Source organism: Cetorhinus maximus, chromosome 2 (assembly GCF_964194155.1).
Source record: "Cetorhinus maximus chromosome 2, sCetMax3.hap1.1, whole genome shotgun sequence".
Lineage (NCBI taxonomy): Eukaryota > Metazoa > Chordata > Chondrichthyes > Lamniformes > Cetorhinidae > Cetorhinus > Cetorhinus maximus.
In genome coordinates this window covers 139,269,395-139,292,280 of record NC_135880.1, presented here as the reverse complement: position 1 = coordinate 139,292,280, position 22,886 = coordinate 139,269,395, and the positions used below count along the sequence as shown (strand labels likewise).

General features: G+C 44.7%; 1 protein-coding gene across 1 annotated transcript; it reads left to right on the top strand.

Annotated features, from left to right (window-relative positions):
• The first annotated feature begins 593 nt into the window (after positions 1-593).
• Positions 594-21,585, top strand: LOC144690654 (serine protease inhibitor Kazal-type 1-like). Its single transcript, XM_078558368.1, has 4 exons — positions 594-758; positions 12,003-12,028; positions 15,333-15,448; positions 21,309-21,585. The coding sequence occupies exons 1-4, from the start codon at positions 704-706 to the stop codon at positions 21,373-21,375; spliced, it is 264 nt and encodes an 87-aa protein (XP_078414494.1). The 5' UTR covers positions 594-703; the 3' UTR covers positions 21,376-21,585.
• Positions 21,586-22,886: the final 1,301 nt, after the last annotated feature.

Sequence of the window (22,886 nt, the reverse complement as noted above, 5' to 3'; positions counted from 1 at the left end):
CACCTGACCAGCAGGCCGCACAGAAGCAAGCACTGGCCGAGTTGGACAACTGACCCCCAGTAACCCAACTCTGCCGGGAAGATTTTGTACTATCGCCTGCACAGCTGATTCAATTTCTGCGGGCCTACTTCACCTTGGCACATCAGCACCACCGGAAATGCGAATCTTACACTGCCGGTCTTCAGCCAGCTGAACTCTGTGAAAGAATTCCTCATTGGACTTTGATTCTGGACTCTGGTCCCTTCCCCCTCCCCCAACTCCCATTGTCAGAGGCAGTCCTGGCTCCAACTCATTCCCAACTCCAAAATGTAAAAATCCTGCCAACAGGCAGGAAGCAGGAGGCAGGATCACGACATCAGGAAATTTCCTGTTTCCCGTTTCACGATGCAGACATGAAAATCCCAGCCAAAAGAGTTCACTGTGTATGCTAGGGAATAGATTGGAACTCTAGCTGGTCTTCATGTAGTTGTGTCCTTGTAAGTTTGAACTTTACCCGTATTATTAATGGATTGTTTAACACTGACGCATTTTGGCTCAGAAACACTGTTGTTTTTTGTAAACATTGACCAACTGTGCATTTCACATTGCTCAGTGAGTCAGTGAGCAGCCTTGCCTTTATATAAACCAGCTCCATCACGTGAGACATGTGTCAATGCAAGTGGACGACTTCACAGTCCTGACCTAACGCTTCCCCTGCAGGAGAATGAACCTCTTCTCAGCTTTTGCTCTTCTCTCCATGTTCTTATTCTCCGTAGTGGGTAAGTTCCTCTTAATACCATTGTTTACATTCATGGACTTTTATTGCTTATCACACTGGTATTTATTTATTACCATTTTGTTTCTGAAATAAATAACAAATGGCTACTAATGAACTGGAGTTAACATATTCAATTGGTGCCTTATACTATCTGGTCTGCTTAAGAAGTGACAATGGGGGATTAACTCCTCTGGTTGCTCTAGAGAATTTCATGTCCCACTGATGGTTGGGGAAGAGTCAGACTCCTAGCCTTGAACGGTGACTATCTCTAACTGAGGTGACAGTCTTGGGATGGTGTTAATCTTTCCTAAAGACCCACTGCAGCCCATACTAAGGAGGGATGTCATTCCAGTATATTCAGTAAAGAATTCTCAACAGCATAATAAAATGGTTTCACACCTTCTCCAGATTCAAGGGCATGCTCCAAATGAGGCCAGTTCCAACAAGCAGTCTCACAATACTGTAAGTATTGCCCAGCTGCACTGTTAATAAATTCTAATTTAGGACATTATCAGTAGATGTTGAATGAAGACAAAGATGGCCCTTCCTTCAGTTCCCTAAAATACATCAATGCCAAGAAATGTGACCTGGTCTGGTTTTTCAGGCCTCTTAACCTTCCAATGTGCCCACCATTTTGGTGTAAGGTGTTTAATATCCCTTAAACTTGATAGTTGCGTCTGGAATGTGCGTCCTGATTACGCTAACTACAGAACTTGTTATTTAAATTAGGGTCCTGCGATTTATAGGGCCCATTTCTATTACTGCCATGCTCTAGCACATGACTCACAACACTCTGAACTCAATACAATGTGGCACTAATGGCCAGGAAAGCCCTCATACTTCACTGAATCTAGAGCTGAGATGTGCAGCATCTCAGTAATGTGCATTACAGGAATGTGGTCAACACCGCCACCAGACACAAATCGCCCCTCACCTGACCACTGCTACCCACTCCCAGCCACCGATTGCCCCTGACCCCCACCCTGAGGCCCTATCGCCCAGCCTTCCCCGCTCAACAGTAGCGATTTGATCTTCATTAATGATTCTGCTTCCACTGAAATGAAGCCCGAGGGCCAATATTAGGGCCTAAACTTAGAAACCTTTGAAAACAAACCTTTGCTGCTCTATGCTATTAGTCGCTGATCCTGTCCTGTCACCTTTACTTTTACATCAAGTTTAAGGGATATTAAACAGTTTCTTTTTATTTTTTCCTAAATTGTTCTTTTTCTCCTGCCTCTCCTTTTTCTCCATGTAACTTTGATTTGCTTTTCCTCCATTGTTTCTCCTTTTAATTTTCATTTCACCCTCTTTTATTTTTGTGCTTACTGATTTATATGATTTTATTTTTAACATTCCTTCTCCTGCAGGTTTTTATTTCTTTTCCTCTCCAATGTTCAGCAATATTCAATGATAGAGTGCTCACCACAGACTGCACAGAACAAGAGTAAGGTCACAGTCCAAAGATTGGACAGTTGCTATTATTTGTGAGTCTTTAAAAATTAAACTTGTTGAACTTACCAAGCTGAGAGATCAAAGCAAATGCTATCAAGGGAAACAACAGAGATAATAATACAGCCCAGTGAGAAACGCTGGCATTAATGTTAAAACCAGGCCTTGAATTGGGATAAGATGAAGCATTGTCTTCCAGCAAAATGTAAACATACTTCCCTGGAAAATGTGACTATATGGAAAATGACTAGAGAAATGACTAGAGCAACTTCCTGGGTGGGTGCAAATCATGGTTTAAACAAAGGCTTCAGAAAATAATTGGGTATTGTGCTTTAAAAGAAGCTTCACAGGGTGGTATGGCTTGTCAATATAAGGGAAACTAACCCCAGCCCCTGGAAAAAGGTATATAAGGTTCAATGCATCAGAGACCTGTACTGCGGTCAAAGAAAGAGGTTCCCACAAATTGGCAGAAGGAGATCTCAAGGGGAGAGAGAGAGAGAGAAAGAGAGAGAGATTGCGACTAATCATTAGGAGAAGAGTATACATCCACAAGACCCTGCCTCCTGGTGTTTGTATGACCAACGTTAATAGCACATTTGAGCTATATAATGGTGAAATATTTATTTGCTGGAAGTAAAGTAAGATATTTGAACATTTTGATGCTGGATATCAGCGGAGCGTTGATTTTGCTGAGTGTAAAGTAACAAAGCAGCCGCTGGGCAGAATCATCCCAGATTTGCACTAAGTGTGATACTGAGCATGAAAAACGACGTTTTACTCGCCGGCTGCAATGGTGGATTTTCACGCCATATTGTCCCCTTCCCGACGTGTACTGCCTCATTAACAATACATTCATGCCAGATCACTGGCGATTTGCCTGCCACACCATTACATTGCTGCTTCCTCACTCTGGGTGCCATATTTAAGCTGCAGCTGTACACACAATTCTCAATGCTTGCAGCTCAGGACTGCTCCAGTGAAAACAAAGAAAAGTACAGCACAGGAACAGGCCCTTCGGCCCTCCAAGCCTGCGCCAATCATATTGCCTGTCAACTAAAATATTTTGCCCATCCGGGGTCCGTATCCCTCTATTCCCATCCTATTCATGTATTTGTCAAGCTGCCTCTTAAACACCACTATTGTACCTGCTTCCACCACCTCCTCTGGCAGCGAATTCCAGACACTCACTACCCTCTGCGTAAAAAACTTGCCCCGCACATCTCCTCTATAGTTTTCTCCTCTCACCTTAAATCTATGTCCTCTAGTAATTGACTCTTCCACCCTGGGAAAAAGCTTCTGACTATCTACTCTGTCCATGCCACTCATAATTTTGTAAACTTCTATCAAGTCGCCCCTCAATCCCCATTGCTCTAGTGAGAACAATCCGAGTTTCTCCAACCTCTCCTCATAGCTAATAACCTCCAGACCAGGCAGCATCCTGGTAAACCAATGCCTCCATATCCTTCTGGTAATGTGGCGACCAGAATTGCATGCAATATTCCAAGTGTGGCCTAACCAAGGTTCTATACAGCTACAGCATGACTTCCCAGCTTTTATACTCAATACCACTGACAATGAAGGCAAGCATGCCATATGCCTTCCTGACCACCTTATCCACTTGCGTTGCCACTTTCAGTGACCTGTGGACCTGTACACCCAGATCCCTCTGCCCATCAATGCACTTAAGGGTTCTGCCATTTACTGTATAATTCCTGCCTCTATTAGACCTTCCAAAATGCATTACCTCGCATTTGTCCGGATTAAACTCCATCTGCCATTTCTCCACCCAAGTCTCCAACCAATCTATATCCCGTTGTATCCTTTGACAATCCTCTTCACTATCTGCAACTCCTCCAACCTTAGTGTCATCTGCAAATTTACTAATTAGCCCAGTTACATTTTCCTCCAAATCATTTATGTATACTACAAATAGCAAAGGTCCCAGCACTGATCCCTGCGGAACTCCACTAGTCACAGCTCTCCATTCAGAAAAGCACCCTTCCACTGCTACCCTCTGTCTTCTATGACCATCTTGCCAGCTCACCTCTGATCCTGTGCGACTTTACCTTCTGTACTAGTCTGCCATGAGGGACCTTGTCAAAGGCCTTACTGAAATCCATGTGTATAACATCCACTGCCCTTCCATCGTCGATCATCTTTGTCACTTCCTTGAAAAACTCAATCAAGTTAGTGAGACACAACCTCCCATTCACAAAACCATGCTGCCTCTCACTAATACACCCATTTGCTTCCAAATGGTAGTAAATCCTGTCATGAAGAATCTTCTCCAATAATTTCTCTACCACTGACGTAAGGCTCACCGGCCTGTAATTTCCTGGATTATCCCTGCTACCCTTCTTAAACAATGGAACAACATTGGCTATTCTCCAGTCCTCTGGGACCTCACCCGTAGCCAGTGAGGATACAAAGACTTATGTCAAGGCTCCAGCAATCTCTTCCCTTGCCTCCCTCAGTACTCTGGGGTAGATCCCATCTGGCCCTGGGGACTTATCCACCTTAATATTCTTCAAGATGCCTAACACCTCCTACGTGGCCCTAGAAGCCAAGAAAAGTGCAGCCTCTGATTCAGTGACGCATCCCTGGAATGTCTTTTGGATGCTGTGGAGGCCCGTCGAGAAGACCTCTACCCCTCCTATGGCTGCAGGAGGCCCATCAGTCTCACCGCTCCGGCTTGGGAGGTGGTGGCAGAGGTGATCAGTGCCAATGCTTCACACAGGGGGTCGGCCATTCAGTGCAGAAAAAAGATGAATGATCTTGCGGCTGGGGTAAGTCAACCATCTCATCAATCTCAACTCACCCACTCACAAGCCCATCACACATTCACTGGCACCTCACTCACTGCCAGCTCAAGGGTCATCGTCACTCACTCTCTCACACATACCCTCACATCTCCATCTGGCCTCATCTCCTCTGGAGACTGCCTCCTCATTCCGTCCATGGCTCCACTCAGCGCACACACATGCCTGGCATCCTTCTCATTGCTCACACCTTGCTCACACTCTCTCCATCTGTCTTTACACAGGACAAGATCACACACAATCAACGGGAGAGGTCCCAGACCAGGGTGCCAGACATCAAGGTACTCACTCCGTTCGAGAGTCATGCGTTGGAGCTGGCCAGAGAGGACGTGGGCTGTTCCTGTGGCAACAGTGAGGTTAGCGGCAAGCATCCATGTGAGGATGATGCACCAGATCATCTCTCTGTCAACGTTACTCTGAGTCCACTGTTCCATGTGTAACATGGCTGCTAAGCACTAATAAACTCCACTTTCTCTCCTAGGCACATCTGCCATGTCGCCCTCAAGCAACTTGACCTGGACCCCAGCGGATGAGAACCCTGGGGGCAGCACCATAGAAGATCCAACACAGTGCTCACCCACACTGTCCAATGACAAACACCTCGGTGGGGCCTAGATGTAGAGTAGCCCCAAGATCACAACCTGGTGAACTACGGCACACAATCAGTTCCACAGAAGTAAGAGGCAGGGACATCTGAAGTCGCCGGCTCTCAGAGGACTGCTAGAGACAAGAAATATGCTGAGCCCGAGTCAGATGATAAGCCCCCGGACTCGGTCATCAATCAGTTGTTGGAGCTGCAAAGAGATCAGGAAGGGATGCCTGCTGCACCCTTCAGATTGCAAGGGATAATGTCCTTCAGCCTGAGGTGATAGCGCCAGCATGCTGATGCACCGAGGTCAACACTGGCAGGATGGCGGTCACCATGGAGACCTTGGTCCAGGATATCGGTCCTGCACTGCTGTGTGGGCTGAACTCCATCACTGACACCATAGCTGGTCTCCAACAATGTCAACACAAGGGGGCTGTGGGGCAGCTTGATCTGGCTCCAGCTTCCCTTCTCCTCAAGGAGTCAGCCAGGGGCCATTAGGCACCCGTAGGGAGGAGCACCAGCAGCTCGACATTCTGGGGCCATCCACCCAGGTGACTTTGTGAGTGTCTGGCTCATCCAGATCCTCTCTTCCTGTGACCCCAGCAGCTCCAGCTCCACAGGCTGAGGATAGTGCACCTGGCCCAAAACAGGATATCCAAAGCTGGCCAGGGCCCTCCAGGTCTTGGTCCTCTAGAGGACGCATGTGGAAGTCATCACAGACAGGTGTCACAGTCATCAGGCTGCCTCCACCTCCACTGTGGATGTTTGGGGAGCACCAAGACGTTGCGGCAGGGCTAGGAAGGCTAAGAGGATGTAGGTGCACAGCCTGGGCACAGGCGTTAATCAGTTGTACATAATGTTCACTATTTTAAATAAACTCCCAAGAATTTCTCCTCGTCTATGGCTCCTTGTTCTGATGAACAGTGTTCATGTCACTCGGATGTGAAACCTTCATTCCTGCACAAGATAAAGGCAGAGTCCAGGGCCTCTTCCCTGTGTTTTGTGTAACCTTCAGACCAAAGTGATGGTCCGGCTTCACACTCACTGGACACATTAGTGATGTCCGCACCTCGATGGTGCTTGTCATTGCTGCCAGAATGTAGTGGGCAGGCGTCACAGAGTTCCGTCATTCTCTCTGTGTGCTCTCAGCACCTTTGAGGTGGGGCTGGGCCTCCATCTCTTCAGCATCTGTGACCAGTGACGCTGTGCTCCTGAAGGGGTCAGGTACTGAAGGCGGACAAATGATCAGTGCTGTTAAAGTATCACTACCATGTCTCCATGATATGACCCTGATCACAGAGCGCAAGCGAGCTGTCCTCAGCCAGATAGGAGTCAGACATTCACAGAGGTTATGTGAAGATCTATGGAGTGTCCTCACTGCATGTTGTCACCATCCTCCTGGGATCTAGCGACAATTAGGGCTAGTGCTGCGTCTCCATGACGAGTCTGAGCACTGAGGGTATGTGCACTGTCATCAGCCACACGGGAGTCAAACGTTCACAGATGCAAGGTGAGGATGTCAGGACCGTCCTCACTGCATCTCATCATCATCCTCCACAAATCCTGTGGCAATGAGGGCCTCCCGAGCGCACCTGCCTCGTCTGGCCAGTGTGATGGCCTCATCGCCGTCATCCTCACCTTCAAGGACCTCATCACCCTCATCCCCTTCGACATCCTCCTCATCGGAGGAGACATGCAGCTCTTCGATTTCCTCCTCAGCCAGGTCATTCCCCATTGCAGCACCGGCTTGTCTGGCATGCAGCAAGCTATGATGATGCGCGACATCCTCTGGGGGCTGTATTGCAGTGCTCCACTGGATCTGTTGAGGCACCAGAACCTCATTTTCATTATGCATGTTGTTTGTCCCACCAAAGTCCAGGTTGTGGCATGAGCCTTGTTATACCGTCGCTCTACTGCAGTCTGAGGGTGCCACACGGGCATCATCAGCCACGTTGTCTGTGGATAGCCCTGTTCCTGAGGAGCCAACCCTGCAGCCTCTCTGGACCCTGGAAGATGTCAGAAATCTGAGACCTGTTAAGGATGTAGGAGTCATGGACGGTCCCTGGGAATCGTGTGCAGACCTGCAGGATGTGTTTGTGGTGGTCACACACCAGCTGCACATTTCAGCAAATGAAAACCCTTGTGGTTGATGTAGTTGACTGTTTGTTGCCATAGAGATCTAAGCACCATGTAAGTGCAGCCGATGGCACCCTGCACCTGTGGAAAGCCAGGGATCTGTGCAAATCCCAACGCTCTGGATTCCTGGTTTGCCTGATTAAAATGCACAAAGTTCTGTGCCTTTGTGAAGATGGTGCCTGTGACCCCCTTGGATACACTTGTGTAGAGGCTTGTGAGATCCCACACAGGTCACCTGTAGAGCCCTGGAAGGAGCCACTGGGGTAGAAATTGAGCACTGTGGTCAGTTTCATGGCCACTGGCAGTGGATACCCTCCATGTCCCCTTGGCGCCAAATCCTGCAGCAGGTGGCATATGCAACTAACCAGTTCCCCAGTCATGCGTAGTCTTTGGAGACACTGCTTCTCAGTCATCTGCAGGAATGACAAGCGCCATCCATAGGCCCTGGGTCTAGCGAGGCTCCTATGAGCGACGGCTCACTGTGGATCTTCAGCTGTGTGCGCTGGAGGCCCTGTCGCCCCTTCATCTTGAGGGAGGTGCCCCTCCCTTTGCCGAGCCAGGTGCCTCTGCCACTCTCTTCTTCTTCTCTGTTCTCTGTAAGCCATGAGGCATACCGCTAAATCACCAGGCTCTATGATCCTGCTGTTCTCCTCCCGCAGGATCAAAGAGAGAGACGTGTCGGTTAGCATATGTATCCTAAAAGCATCTCTTGGTTAAGTCTCAAGGCCCCTTCACACACGCAGGAGAGTATTGGCCACCACTTGGATGACCAGTGTGTAGTGCACTTCATGGCTGTCCGAAACCCCACCCACCTCCGCCCCACTCCAATTTCAGCCACTGGGCTGCATGCTGTGCTCTCAGCTCAGGTGCAGGCATCTCCTAACACACTGCAAGAATGCACTGTTAGCCTGAACCATGAGGGACACCGGTCCATCCTTAATAAATTAATTGAAAGGTGCTCTGAGCACCTCCATCAATGACTGTGCCATGGCCACCTTTCGTAAAGGGATTCTACAACATTCCCAGTCGTCCAATTGTTCTGCAGCTCCCTAAAACACACATTAATTTGCAGTCTGCACCCAAGGGGTGAAAAGTTATGGAGCATTTGGTGGCACTTTCATGCTTTTGCATTGCTTGAGTGGGCAGAAAATCTTCAGAGGCCCGACTCCAGGCATGGCAATGGAGCTGCTGCTGAACGGTCTCAGCTGTGGAAGAATGCTCACTTTTGACAAGCTTTTCAAACTGCGTGGCCGCTTCCCTCACCCTCCATCTCCCCTTTGCACCCCCCACCCCGGCATGTGCTTGTGTACTTGCATTAGTCAAAGCTGCCTTGCCATCCTCCCCCCAACCCCCAGGGCCCACCAGCACTGGAGCCCTTTCCCCGGAACTGCACTGAAAGCCAGCGAGGAAAAAGTAACTTGCCTGTGTATCCCCGCAGCCCCACCCACCCCTCCCATCCCGGCTCTGAATGCGCAGCGCTTCTACCTTGATGTCCTATGGGCGGTGCTCGCAAACAAGGTTGTGCACACTCACCTCCGAGTTACCCTTGAAGCTTAGCTTGCCAGATGCAAGCCTTATAAAGGCAGTCGTAAATCACGCTGTTCTGAAGTCACGCTGACGTGGAAGGTAAATTTGACTTGGGGGGATTATTCCGGCGTGAGGGCACAATGATGAGATGCAAGTGCATTAAAATTAAGTTCCTGACATTGGATGGTGGGAAATGTGGTTGATGGGCAGATCACAAACTGGTTTCACGACGGTGTAAAACCGATTTTGGGACTTTCACGCCACCAAACTCGTCTGCCGCCAACGGGAGAGGAAAACTCCGGCCGTTGGTTTTTTATTATTATTTTCATTTCTTTTTTTCAGCCTGTTAAATTTGTATTTGTTTTCTGTAAACATTTTAATTTTCTTGTAACCACTTCAAATCTGTGCCCATGTTAAATTTGTAATTGTGGGTACAAATAAGCTGATCACATTAAGCGCAACAGCCTTTTGAATCAATTTGTTCTCATAATTTGCAGGTTGAAAGAACTATAAGTAGGGTGTTTTATACAAGATAGAAGCTACTAGAGTCATAAGATTGTGGGGTTCAAGTCCCATTCCAGAGACTTGACCACATAATCGTGGCTGGCAATTCATTCGAGTAATGAGGGAGTGCTGAGGTGCTATCTTTTAGATGAGACATTAAACTGAGACCCCGCCTGCCTTCTCAAGTGGATGTAAATTTTTGATAAAGACAGTTTTCCTGGCCAATATTTATCCAGCAATCAATATCTAAAAACAAATTACTTGGGCTGATATTTCATTGCAGTTTGTGAAATGTTGGTGTATGCGAATTGGCTGCTGCATTTTCAAGATTGCAATGGTGACTATACTTCAAAAGTCCTGAATAATTCCTAAGTTGCTTTGGGGCATTTTGATTACTACTTTGAAGTGTCAACTAAAATTTATTCTTCCTCAGTGCTGCACTCTCTATCTTGTATATAGACACACCTTTCAAAAAACAGAGCTTTCAATGACTTTAAAGTCTGGTTTTTCAACCAGTGAAGTTCGCGCAATGTAAACCACCAGAACATTTTTGTGTATCTGATACTGAGGATCAGTAAACTTGTATTTGCCCCCAAATCCAACAAGTCTGGAAAATGAACTCCTTCCCAATGGAGAAAGAGGTCACTTCCATAGGACAATAATAATTTGCCTTTATTGAGCACTTTTATCATAGGAAAATATCCCAAGGAGTTTCATAGAAGCTTAATCAGACAAAAATTTACACTGAGCAAAAAGAGGAAATATGATGAGGTTGATTATAATCTTGACCAAAAGGGGTAGGTTTTAAGAATAGAAATGAGAGAAAGGTGGAGAGGTTTAGGGTGTGAATTCCACATCTTAGTACCTGGACATCTGAAGGCTCAGCACCATTGATGGGACGAAGGGAGGTGCATGCGAGGCCTGAACGGAGCAAACACAGAATTTTTGTTGGGTTGCTTAACTGGAGGTGATTACCGAGATAGGAACGAGTGAGGAAATGGAGGCATTTGAACATGAAATGAGAATTTTAAACTGAAACATTGATTAAGCAGGAGTCAATGTAGGCCAACATGCACAGGGTTAATGGGCATAAAGGGTCTGGTATGGGGCAGGGTAGCAGTATGGTTTTGGGTGACCTCGAGTTTATGGAAGATGCAGGATGGGGGCCAAATATTTAACTCTGGTGTTGACCAAGTCATGGATGAAGATTGCAGCAGCATATGGGCCGAAGTGTGGCAGAGAGAAGACATATTACGGAGATTAAGTTAGGCAGTCTATGTGATCATCAGATTTCCCAAATTGTCAATCCATGAATGAGTTTAATAATCTTTTTATAGATTTCTACTGCCAAACACAATCACTTATTTTAACCATATTGCATTTACCTCAACGCTATAAATATCGATGGCCAGTGCTTGATTGCCATCAACTGCATAATCCGGTTCTTCATGCAAAGAGTAGTGTCACTAAAACTGCTTTCCAAGTAAGAACACAGCAATGGCTGCAGTTGTTTAGTCAGGCATCCTCAATTGTATAGGAAAAGCTTTCTGTCTTTTGAGAAACATTTGCCATGAGATATTTCCATATTATCCAGTTGGCACTGGTGGTCTGTATGAAGGGGTCACAAGGTGATATTCATCCACATGATTCCTCACTCTGGGCACCAATCAGCAGAATGAGGCTTACACTCCAGTGTTTTATAGTCCCAGTGAATGAATAAGTTAAATTGTCATTTTATTTCAAAAGGGAATTGGACATATGCTGGGAAAGGGAAAATTTTGCAGGGCGATGTGGAAAATGTGAGGGGCATGGGATTAATTGGATAATTGTTTCAAAGAGCTGACACAGACATGATGGGCCAAATGGTCTCCTTTCACGCTACATGATTCTATGATTACTATGTGGGGAATAAAGGAGAAATGGAGTTTCAATCCACCGGCTGCTCTCTCCACATCAAAGATGTTGGTCACAGAGTAACAAAGTGATGGAGCTGCCTCCTGACTTGACAGTAAACAAGAAGAAATGCCAAAGAGTGGGAGAAAAGTAATTGTTTGTTTAAAACATTGGCATAAACTGAAACATTGATTACAACATACTATTTGGAATATCTTAAGATATCATCATTCAGATACAGCCTAAGATGAAAATCTGTTGTTGCTATCAGTTATGTAATTAACCAGTGCAGTGACTATCTTTCTTCCCACCATTCTGATCTTTACAGCTGCAAACTCTGGCCCAGGAATGGAGGTAGGAAGCGTATATTTCACCTTCAAATGTCAAGCATTAATGTTTTTGAATGCATTTATTTTCACTTTGTGATTTAGATTTTATACAATTACTCTGTAAAATCACTTCCATTCTAAAGTGCCTGTGTTTCACGCTCGATTCTAGAGTGCCTGTTTTCCCCTCTCTATTCTAGAGTGCCTGTGTTTCACTATCCATTCTAGAGCATCTGTGTTTCATGTTCGATTCTAGAGTGCCTGTTTCCCCTCTCCATTCTAGAGTACCTGTGTTTCACTGCCCATTCTGGAGTGCCTGCATTCTCAAGTGCCTGTGTTTCCCCCTCCATTCTAGAGTGCCTCTGTTTCACTATCCATTCTGGAGTACCTGTGTTTCACTCACCATTCTAGAGTGCCTGTGTTGCATTCTGCATTCATGAGTGCCTGTATTTCATTCTCCATTCTGGAGTGCCTGCGTTTCCCTCTCCATTCCATAGTGCGTGTTTCACCCTTTATTCCAGAATGCCTGTGTTTCCCTCTCCATTCCATAGTGCCTGTGTTTCACTCTCTATTCTCAAGTCATTGTATTTTACTCTCCATTCTTGAGCGCATGTGTTTCACTTACCATTCTCAAGTGCCTTTGTTTCACTCTCCATTCTGGAGTGTCTGTGTTTCACTCTCCATTCTGGAGTGTCTGTGTTTCACTCTCCATTCTGGAGTGTCTGTGTTTCACTCTCCATTCTGGAGTGTCTGTGTTTCACTCTCCATTCTGGAGTGTCTGTGTTTCACTCTCCATTCTCGAATGCCTGCGTTTCACTCTCCATTCTCATGTAATTGTGTTTCACTCTTGATTCTAGAGTGACAGTGTTTCACACTGCATTCTCGGGTGCTTGTTTTTCACTCTCTATTCTCAAATGGCTGTTTCATTCTGCATTTTTGAGTGCCTGTGTTTCACACTCCATTCTAGAGTGCCTGTGTTGCATGCTGCATTTTTGAATGCCTGTGTTTCACAGTCTGTTCTCGACTGCCTGTGTTTCACTCTCCATTCTAGCATGCCTGTTTTTCACTCTCCATTCTCGAATGCCTGTGTTTCACTCTCCAATTGCGAGTGCTTGCGTGTTACTCTCCATTTTTGAGTGCCTATGTTTCACTCTCCATTCACGAGTGACGGTGTTTCATGCTCCATTCTCCTGTGCTTGTGTGTTGCTCTCTATTCTCGAGTGCCTGTGTTTCACTCTCCATTCTCAAGTGACTGTGTTTCATGCTCGATTCTAGAGTGCCTGTGTTTCACTCTGCATTCTCAGGAGCCTGTTTTTCACTCTCCATTCTGGAGTGCCTGTGTTTCACTCTCCATTCTGGAGTGCCTGTGTTTCACTCTGCATTCTCAGAAGCCTGTGTTTCACTCTCCATTCTGGAGTGCCTGTGTTTCACTCTCCATTCTGGAGTGCCTGTGTTTCACTCTCCATTCTGGGCTGCCTGTGTTTCACTCTCCATTCTGGAGTGCCTGTGTTTCACTCTGCATTCTGGAGTGCCTGTGTTTCACTCTCGATTCTAGAGTGCCTGTGTTTCACTCTGCATTCTGGAGTGCCTGTGTTTCACTCTCGATTCTAGAGTGCCTGTGTTTCACTCTTCATTCTGGAGTGCCTGTGTTTCACTCTGCATTCTGGAGTGCCTGTGTTTCACTCTCCATTCTGGAGTGCCTGTGTTTCACTCTCCATTCTAGAGTGCCTGTGTTTCACTCTGCATTCTGGAGTGCCTGTGTTTCACTCTCCATTCTGCAGTGCCTGTGTTTCACTCTCCATTCTAGAGTGCCTGTGTTTCACTCTCCATTCTAGAGTGCCTGTGTTTCACTCTCCATTCTGGAGTGCCTGTGTTTCACTCTCCATTCCGGAGTGCCTGTGTTTCACTCTCCATTCTGGAGTGCCTGTGTTTCACTCTCCATTCCGGAGTGCCTGTGATTCACTCTCCATTCTGGAGTGCCTGTGTTTCACTCTCCATTCTGGAGTGCCTGTGTTTCATTCTGCATTCTTGAGTGCCTGTTAGCGAGAGAGTTCCAGGATTTTGACCCAGCGACAGTGAAGGAACGGCGATATATTTCCAAGTCAGGATGGCGAGTGGCTTGGAAGGGAACTTCCAGGTGGTGGTGTTCCCATGTGTCTGCTGCCCTTGCCCTTCTAGATGGCAGCAGTCATGGGTTTGGAAGGTGCTGTCTAGGAGCCTTGATGAGCTCCTGCAATGCATCTTGTAGATGGTACATGCTGAATGTTATAGATTGGACATATTCAGCACCATCCAGGATTGTGTTCCTTTCAAAGGAAACTTCTCTGTTAGGATCCAAAATTATATATTTGTCCATTTGGATGGTTTTTTGCAAGATCAGTGTGCAGACCTCCTTGTTGCTAACCCTGAACTGGAGCTGAGTGTGTGTCTAACAACAGGCTACAGCCTCAACATGTTCCCTGAATCGCTAATATAAAATACTGTCTCCACAAAGTAGACAAACACCTTCCAAAATACCTGAAAGCATTGTTTCACAATTTCACCACCCCCATTGCCATTGCAAAGCTCTAGGAAAGGAAATATTAACAGTAAGAAGCATTCAGAAACATAGCTGCATGTGCTGTTAAAGCAATGGATGCCTTTCATCTTCATTTTAGACCCCCTCTAGTGGTACATGCACATTAAGTCAACACCTGTGTTTCACTCTCCATTCTGGAGTGCCTGTGTTTCACTCTCCATCCTGCAGTGCCTGTGTTTCACTCTCCATTCTGGAGTGCCTGTGTTTCACTCTCCATTCTGGAGTGCCTGTGTTTCACTCTCCATCCTGCAGTGCCTGTGTTTCACTCTCCATTCTGGAGTGCCTGTGTTTCACTCTCCATTCTGCAGTGCCTGTGTTTCACTCTCCATTCTGGAGTGCCTGTGTTTCACTCTCCATCCTGCAGTGCCTGTGTTTCACTCTGCATTCTGGAGTGCCTGTGTTTCACTCTCCATTCTGCAGTGCCTGTGTTTCACTCTCCATTCTGGAGTGCCTGTGTTTCACTCTCCATCCTGCAGTGCCTGTGTTTAACTCTCCATCCTGCAGTGCCTGTGTTTCACTCTCCATTCTCAAATGCCTGTGTTTCACTCTCCATCCTGCAGTGCCTGTGTTTCACTCTCCATTCTCAAATGCCTGTGTTTCACTCTCCATTCTGGGCTGCCTGTGTTTCACTCTCCATTCTGGAGCTTCCGTATTTCACGATCAATTGTAGATCACTTGTTGTTGCTGTTAATTTGAGAGCAATGTTTATGCCAAAGTATTCAATAGTCACAAATAATTCTGTTTGATATTCCAGCCAGATTGTAAAACAACAAAGCAGGTTTTTGGAGCTTGTAACCGGATGTACTTTCCAGTCTGTGGAACTGATGGGATTACGTACAACAATGAATGCATACTGTGTGCAGCAAGATGGTAAAGCCACACCCTTAATGCCCTACTAGAAAAAATAGAAACTTGGTGTCCCAAATATTTTGAGTTTTGTAAAATGAGAGCATTCTTATCAATACAAACAAGTTGGAGGATAAACTATGAAATTATTTATTTCTTCTGACATTACAGAATCACAGAATCTTTACAGTGCAGAAGGAGGCCATTTGGCCCATCAAGTCTGCACTGGCTCTCTGAAAGAACATTCTACCTAGTCCCACTCCCCTCCTTTATCCCAATAACTTTGCACATTCTTTCTTTTCAGATAGGAATCCAATTCCCTTCTGAATACCTCCATTGAATTTGCCTCCACCACCCTCTCAGGAAGATCGTTCCAGATTCCAACCACCCACTGGGTGAAAAAATCTTCCTCACCTCACTTTTACTCCTTTTGCCAATTATTTTGAATCTATGCCCTCCAGTTGTTGATGCTTTCTTGAGTGGGAACAGTTTATCACTATTTACCCTGTCCATACCCCTCAGGATCTTGAATACCTCTAACAAGTCTCCTCTCAGCCTTCTTTTCTCCTAGGAAAACAGTACCAACATCTCCAATCTATCCTCATAGCTACAGTTCCTCATCCCAGGAATCATTCTTCTGAATCTCCTCCGTACCCTCTCCAATGCCTTCACAGCCTTCTCAAGTATGGCGCCCAGAACTGGACACAGTACTCCAGATGAGACCTAACTAGTGTCTTATACAAGTTCAACATGACCTCTTTACTCTTGTACTCAATGCCCCTATTAATAAAGCCTAAGATACTAGATGCTTTATTAACTGCTCTCTCAACATGCCCTGCCACCTTCAATGACTTATGTACATACACACTGTTCCTGCACCTCCTTTAGAGTTTCTCACTTTATTTTATACTGTCTCATTGTATTCTTCCTGCCAAAATGAATCACTTCATACTTCTCTGCATTGAACTTCATCTGCCACTTGTCTGCCCAATCCACCAACATGTCTATGTCATTTTGAAGTTCCAGACTATCCTTATCACAGTTGACAATGTTTCCATATTTGTATCATCTGAAAATTTTGAAATCATGCCCTGAACACCACAGTCCAGGTTATTAATATATATCAGGAAGAGCCAAGGGTTACAACACTGAATCCTGGTGAACTCCGCTGCAAACATTCCTCCAATCAGAAAAAACAACCATTTATCACTCCTCTCTATTTCCTGTTACTCAGCCAATTTCTCATCCAAGTGTCCACTTTTACTTTTATTCCATGAGTTAGAATTTTGCTCACAAGTCTGTTGTGTGGCACTGTATCAAATGCCTTTGAAAATCCATAAATGCCACATCAACAGTGTTGCCCTAATCAAACTTCTCTGTTACCTCCTCAAAAACCTCCAGCAAGTTAGTAAAATATGATTTCCCCTTAATGAATCCATGCTGGTTTTCCTTCATTAACCTGCCCTTGTCTAAGCGACTATTGATTTTGTCCTGAACTATAGCTTCCAGAAGGTTCACTACTTCTGAACTCAAACTGACTGGGTTGTAGTTGCTGGCTTTATCCTTGCACCCCCTGAACAAGGGTGTAACATTCACAATTCTTCAGTCCTCTGGTATCACCCCTGTGTCTAAAGAAGATTGGAAGATTATCACTAGTGCTTTTGCAATTTCAACTCTCACTTCCCTCAGTATCCTTGGATGCATATATTAACTCTAAAACACCCTTTTCCCCCTTTCATCTCAGGTTCTATTGTTCTCACACTTCTTTGAAACTCAAATCCTTCCAAATATAAAATCTTCCATGTCTCTATATTATCTTTTCTTTCAGGTCAATATATGTAATATCCCCACTTCTGTTTATCTATGGGACTCCTGGAAGGTGCAAACATGTTTCTTGGCACCTCTGACTTCCCTGTGATAGTCAAACAACCTCTCAACTTATCTAAACATGCAAATATTAGATGTAACCTATTCACTTGTACCTCAAACTTAACGCCTCTATCCTTTTCATGTTTTAAACCCCCCAGACTCATGCACTCACGCACACACACACACCTGCACACACACCCACACCCACACACACACACACTTCTTCTCAGAATAACACAATATTCCCACAAAATTGTTTTAAAAATAACACCCATTTCTCATGCAGCATTGTTCAGTTGGTCGAGCCTCTAAATCAGAAAGTAGTGGCTCAAAGACCCACTCAATTACACAGTCTAGCCTAGGACTTCAGTGTAGGGATGGTGAAAGCTACCAGCATAGCCTGCAGCAGAGTAATTAAATGTAGATTTATTTTCCTTATTACTCCGGGTGCTTTACAATTTAACAAGTCATGCTTTTACAAATGCTCATCCACTGGATAGCAATTGTATTTCAAAGTCTTTCCTTACAGTGAATGTTGAAAGGGAAACCAACAACAACTTGTATTTATGTAGCTTCTTTAGCATAATAAAGTGTTCCAAGGTGCTTTACAGGAGAATTATTGGCCAGGATTCAACACCAAACCACATAAAGAGATAATGGGTGATCAAAGCTTGTTCAAAGAACTAGATACTAAGGAAAATCTTAAAGGAGGAGAGGAATGCAAAGAGGTTTAGGGAGGGAATTCCAAAGTTTGGGGCCAAGACAGCTGAAAGCACAGCTGCCATTGGTAGAGGAATAAAATCAAGAAACAGAAAGTCAGGATAAATGGATCATTTTCATATTGGTAAACTGTAACTAGTGGAGTGTCACAGGGATCAGTGCTAGAGTGTCAATTATTTACAATCTATATTAATGACTTGGATGATGGAATCGACTGTAGTGTGGCCAAATTTGCTGATGATACAATAGGTAGGGAAGCAAGTTGTCAGGAGGCTACAAAACAGAATATTATTTAAATAGCGAGACACCACAGCATGCTGCAATACAGAGGGATCTGGGTGTCCTTGCATATGAATCACAATATGTTAGCACACAAGCACAGCAGGTAATTAGGAAGAAAAGTGGAACTTTGGCCTTTATTGCAAGGGAATTAGAGTACAAAAATAGAGAAGTTTTGCTACATCTGTACGGGCCATGGGGCAGCACGGTGGCACAGTGGTTGGCGCTGCTGCCTCAGCTCCAGGGACCTGGGTTTGATCCTGACCTTGGGTATCTGTCTGTATGGAGTTTGCATGTTCTCCCCGTGACTACGTGAGTTTCCGCTGGGTGCTCCGGGTTCCTCCCACTGTCTAAAGATATGCTGGTTTGGTGGATTGGCTTCGGTAAATTGTCCCTCGGTGTGTCTGTATGAGTGTGTGCCCTGTGATGGGCTGGCATCCTGTCCTGGGTGTGCCCCGCCTAGCACCCATTGCCTGTCAGGATAGGCTCTGACTTCCCATGACCCTGAATTGGATGAAGCAGTTCTGGAAAAATGAGTGAATGTACAAGGCATTGGTGAGACTGCAACTGGAGTACTGAGTACAGTTTTGGACTCCTTACTTAAGAAGGGATATACTTGCATTGGAAGCAGTTCAGAGAAGGTTTACTTGGCTGATTCCTGGGATGAAGGGGTTGTCTTATGAGGAAATGTTGAGTAGGTTGGACCTATACTCATTGGAGTTTAGAAGAATGAGAGGTGATCTTATTGAAACGTACAAGATTCTGAGAGTACTTGGTAGGGTGGATGCTGCGAGGATATTTCCCTTGTGGGGGAGCCTGGAAGCAGGGGACAAAGTTTAAAAATAAGGGGTCTCCCATTTAAGATGGAGATGAGGAGGAATTTCTTCTCTCAGAGGAATTCTCTTCCATAGAAAGCAGTGGAGGCTGGGTCATTGAATATATTCAAGGCTGAGCTAGACAGATTTTTGATTAACAAGGGAGTCAAGGTTTATAGGGCACAAGCAGGAAAGCAGAGTTAAGGCCACAATCAGATCAGCCATAATCTTATTGAATGGTGGAGCAGGCTCGATGGGCCAAATGGCCAACTCCTGCCCCTATTTCTTATGATCTTAGGTGCACAAGAGGACAGAACTGAAAGAACATAGTATTCTCAGTGCAATGCAGTGCAGGAAGAGGTTACAAAGATAGGGAGTGATGAGGTCTTGCTGGGAGTTGAAAACAAGGATGAGAATTGTACATCTAAGGCTATTTGGGGATCCAATATAGGTCAGCGAACAGATGGTTGATGGGTGAACAGGACTTAGTGCGAGTTAGGCTGCAAGCAGCAGAGTTTTGGATGAGCTCCAATTCACAAAAGGTGGAAGATGAGATCAGCCAGGAGAACATTGGGATAGTTAATTCTGGAGGTAAATAAAGCACAAGTGCGGTTAGAGCAGCAGATTGACTGGGACAGGGTAGACAGGTGATCATATGGTGGTGTATTGAAGGCATTCTTGGTGGTGCAGCCGAAATGGGATCAAATAAGATGCCAGGGTTGTGAGCAATTTGGTCCAGCATCAGTAGGGGAGGGGAATGGAACATCTAGGGAATTGAATTGGTAATAGAAGCTAAAGACGGTGATTAATTGAAGAAAATTTCTGCTCATAAAATACTGGATGTCAAACAAGCAATGTAACAAATCAGAGGCAGTGTCGGGATAGGGTGCTTGAGGGAGGTGGCAGTGAGATTGCGCTGGGTGTAGTCTGCGTGTATGTTGAATGTGATGTGGTTTCGGATGATGTTGCCAAGAAGCAGCATGTGGATAAGAAATAGAAGAGGGGCTAGCTCCTTGGGAGACCACAGAGGGAAGAGTAGGGAAGTGAGCTGAGAAACCATTGCAGCAGATTCTGTGACTATGACTGGATAGATTAGAATAGAACCAGGTGAGAGCTGTCCCACTCAGCTGGACAAAGGAGGAGAGACAATGGAGGAAGATAGTGTGGTCAACCATGTGAAAGGCTGTAGACAGGGTGAGAAAGATGAGGAGAATTAGTTTACTTTGGTCACAGTCACAGAAAATATCATCTGTGATTTTACTAAAAACCATTTCAGTGCTGTGTTAGAGTGGAAACCTGATTTAAGAGGTCCTAACATGGAGCTGAAGGAAAGTTGGAACAGATTTAGGAGGTGACAACATATTCAAGGACTTTGGAGAGGAAAGAGAAGGTAGAGATGGGATGGTATTTTACAGGGGCAGAGGAATCAAGAATATTTTTATTTAGGAAGGTATGTGTATAGAGGAGAGGGAATCAGTTAAATCTATCATGGGGGCCAGAATGGGAGCTGGGTGGTCAACTGAGGGGGAAGCTACTTTAATGTAAAGTACGACTATGTTGGGAAAATTAGGAATTTACATTTATATAACGCCTCTCACTTCAACATAATATCCTAAAGTCTTTCATAATCAATGGGTTACTTTAGATGCTCATGTCAGCAACATCAACAAACAAATTATGTATAAGCTCCCGCAAACATAATTTTAAAAAAATTGTTCTTGGGATGTCAGCAAGGCTCCATTTATTGACCATTCAAAATTACCCCGAGAAGGTTATGGTGGCGGAGTCACTCCTTGAGTGATTGTTTATAACTCATTGTATAAACAGTATTACACATTATTTACAACACAGAAGCATGCGGTTCAGGCTAACAGTTCCATGTCGATGTTTCTGCTTCACTCGAGCCTCATCACACCATACCGTAAATGAATTTTAAAAAAATCAGAACTCCAATGTACACCACTTCAATGAAAAGGAAATCAGGCAAGACGTAAAATAAGCACCTTGTTTCCTACAACCCATTCTTTGCCCCAGTAATAAAGTTTAAAATAACCACCACCACAGCTATTAGAGCAGAGTAAAATAAGCGAGAGCTGCAGGAGTGATCCAAAACCTAGCAGGTAGATCTCCAACATTGTGCATTGGAAACAACTGACTTCATTTTAGATTTTCATTTTACTGATGCTCTGCTTCTATTCCAGGAAAACCGGGATGAATATCCGGATCAAATGGTACGGAATGTGTGAAAGTTATAATGAGGACATTTGAAGGCTTCCAGTAAACCAAGATTTCCGTTATTCAAATTGACTTTATTCTTCAATAATCATTCAGGCTTCGGTATACAATTAATTAATCCATTTTAATGTTGTCACTGTTGGTGTTAAAATTTATAAATAATAGATCATGTACAAACAGTATCATTAAAGAATTTTGGTTTGTAACCAATAAGTCAGTTCTTTGACAATATTACAGTCTCAATATTGCTTATTGGCAGTCTCTTCTTAAACACAAACCGGGCATTGAATCCAAATAAAACTCTCAATAATTCATGAGGATACATTGGATTGTCCCAGTATCATCAACAAAACCCAATTTTAAAGTGCCCCTTGTTTCCTTAAAGCTGCAGAACTAGCAAAAGAACTTAACAATAGTGGTTTGGTAGTATAGTACCTGTGTATTGCTGAAAAGAAAGACATTTTTTGTCAAAGCTTTTCATCTTGTACTCATCAGAAAAATACGATCCACAAGAAAATACGAATATCAGGGGAAACTACATTTTAATACTGAATGAGGAGAGAGTGCTGATTGCATAGCAAATGGACTTTGATTGGTAGAGGTGTTGCCATGGAGAATGTACCAGTTTATGGTGACTGACAATTAACTGCTATGTCGAGTTCAAAAGCTCAATGAATACTGTTTAACGCAATGGTGGCAGGTCTAGATCACCATGATATAGTGCTGCAGTGCAACTATCAATGGCTTCCTTAAGTGGAACATTGGTGAATAGCCTAACAATGTCAAATGAGCACATGTTGCTATCGGTATGCAAGAATCAGTATTTATTAAGCTTATGAACTCAGCAACTCACGCAGTTGAGTTCAGCTTTAATGTCATCATGTATGCCCAAATAGACGGTGTTGCCATGGGATCCTCTCTAGGCCCAGCTGTCACTAACATCTTTGTTGGGTTCCATGAGAAACGTGTCTTCGATAGAATGACACCTAACCTCCTACCCTCACATATTTCCGATATGTGTGTGATACATTTGGTATATTTAATTCGCAGCTGCATGTAATAATTTCCTTGTGTGTCTTAATGAGCTCCATCCTGCACTCAAATTCACCTTTGAAATGGAGCAGTCAAATTCACTCCCTTTCTTGAACGTACTAGCTGAGAAAACTGCCAGGGGTTTCTCTACCACGGTCTACTACATGCCTACCTTCACTGCTCAATACACACGTTGGGATTCTTACAGTTCCATGCACTATAAGATTGGCCTTAATGGCAACTTTGTAAATAGGGCCGAAGCCATTTGCCCACCATGCACACTTGATGCTGAAATAGGCACACCAAAGACATCCTGCAGGGTAATGGCTACACTGATCAAATCATTCCACGCAGTACATCGCGCAAAATCAGACCGAAGGCCATCACTTTTGGCCCTGAAAAGTGCCCAGTCTACCTCAGGTTACCCTGGAAGGGCAAGGCATCTCAAAAATTTGAACAACAGGTGAAGCTAACTGTTTCACGCTGCTATTATGCAGTATCAACACAAGTAT

Coding starts and splice junctions, on each gene's coding strand:
- LOC144690654 (XM_078558368.1), top strand. CDS start 704: ATGAACCTCTTCTCAGCTTTTGCTCTTCTCTCCATGTTCTTATTCTCC. Junction 759..12,002: donor GTTCTTATTCTCCGTAGTGG/GTAAGTTCCTCT, acceptor TGATCTTTACAG/CTGCAAACTCTGGCCCAGGA. Junction 15,449..21,308: donor ATACTGTGTGCAGCAAGATG/GTAAAGCCACAC, acceptor CTTCTATTCCAG/GAAAACCGGGATGAATATCC.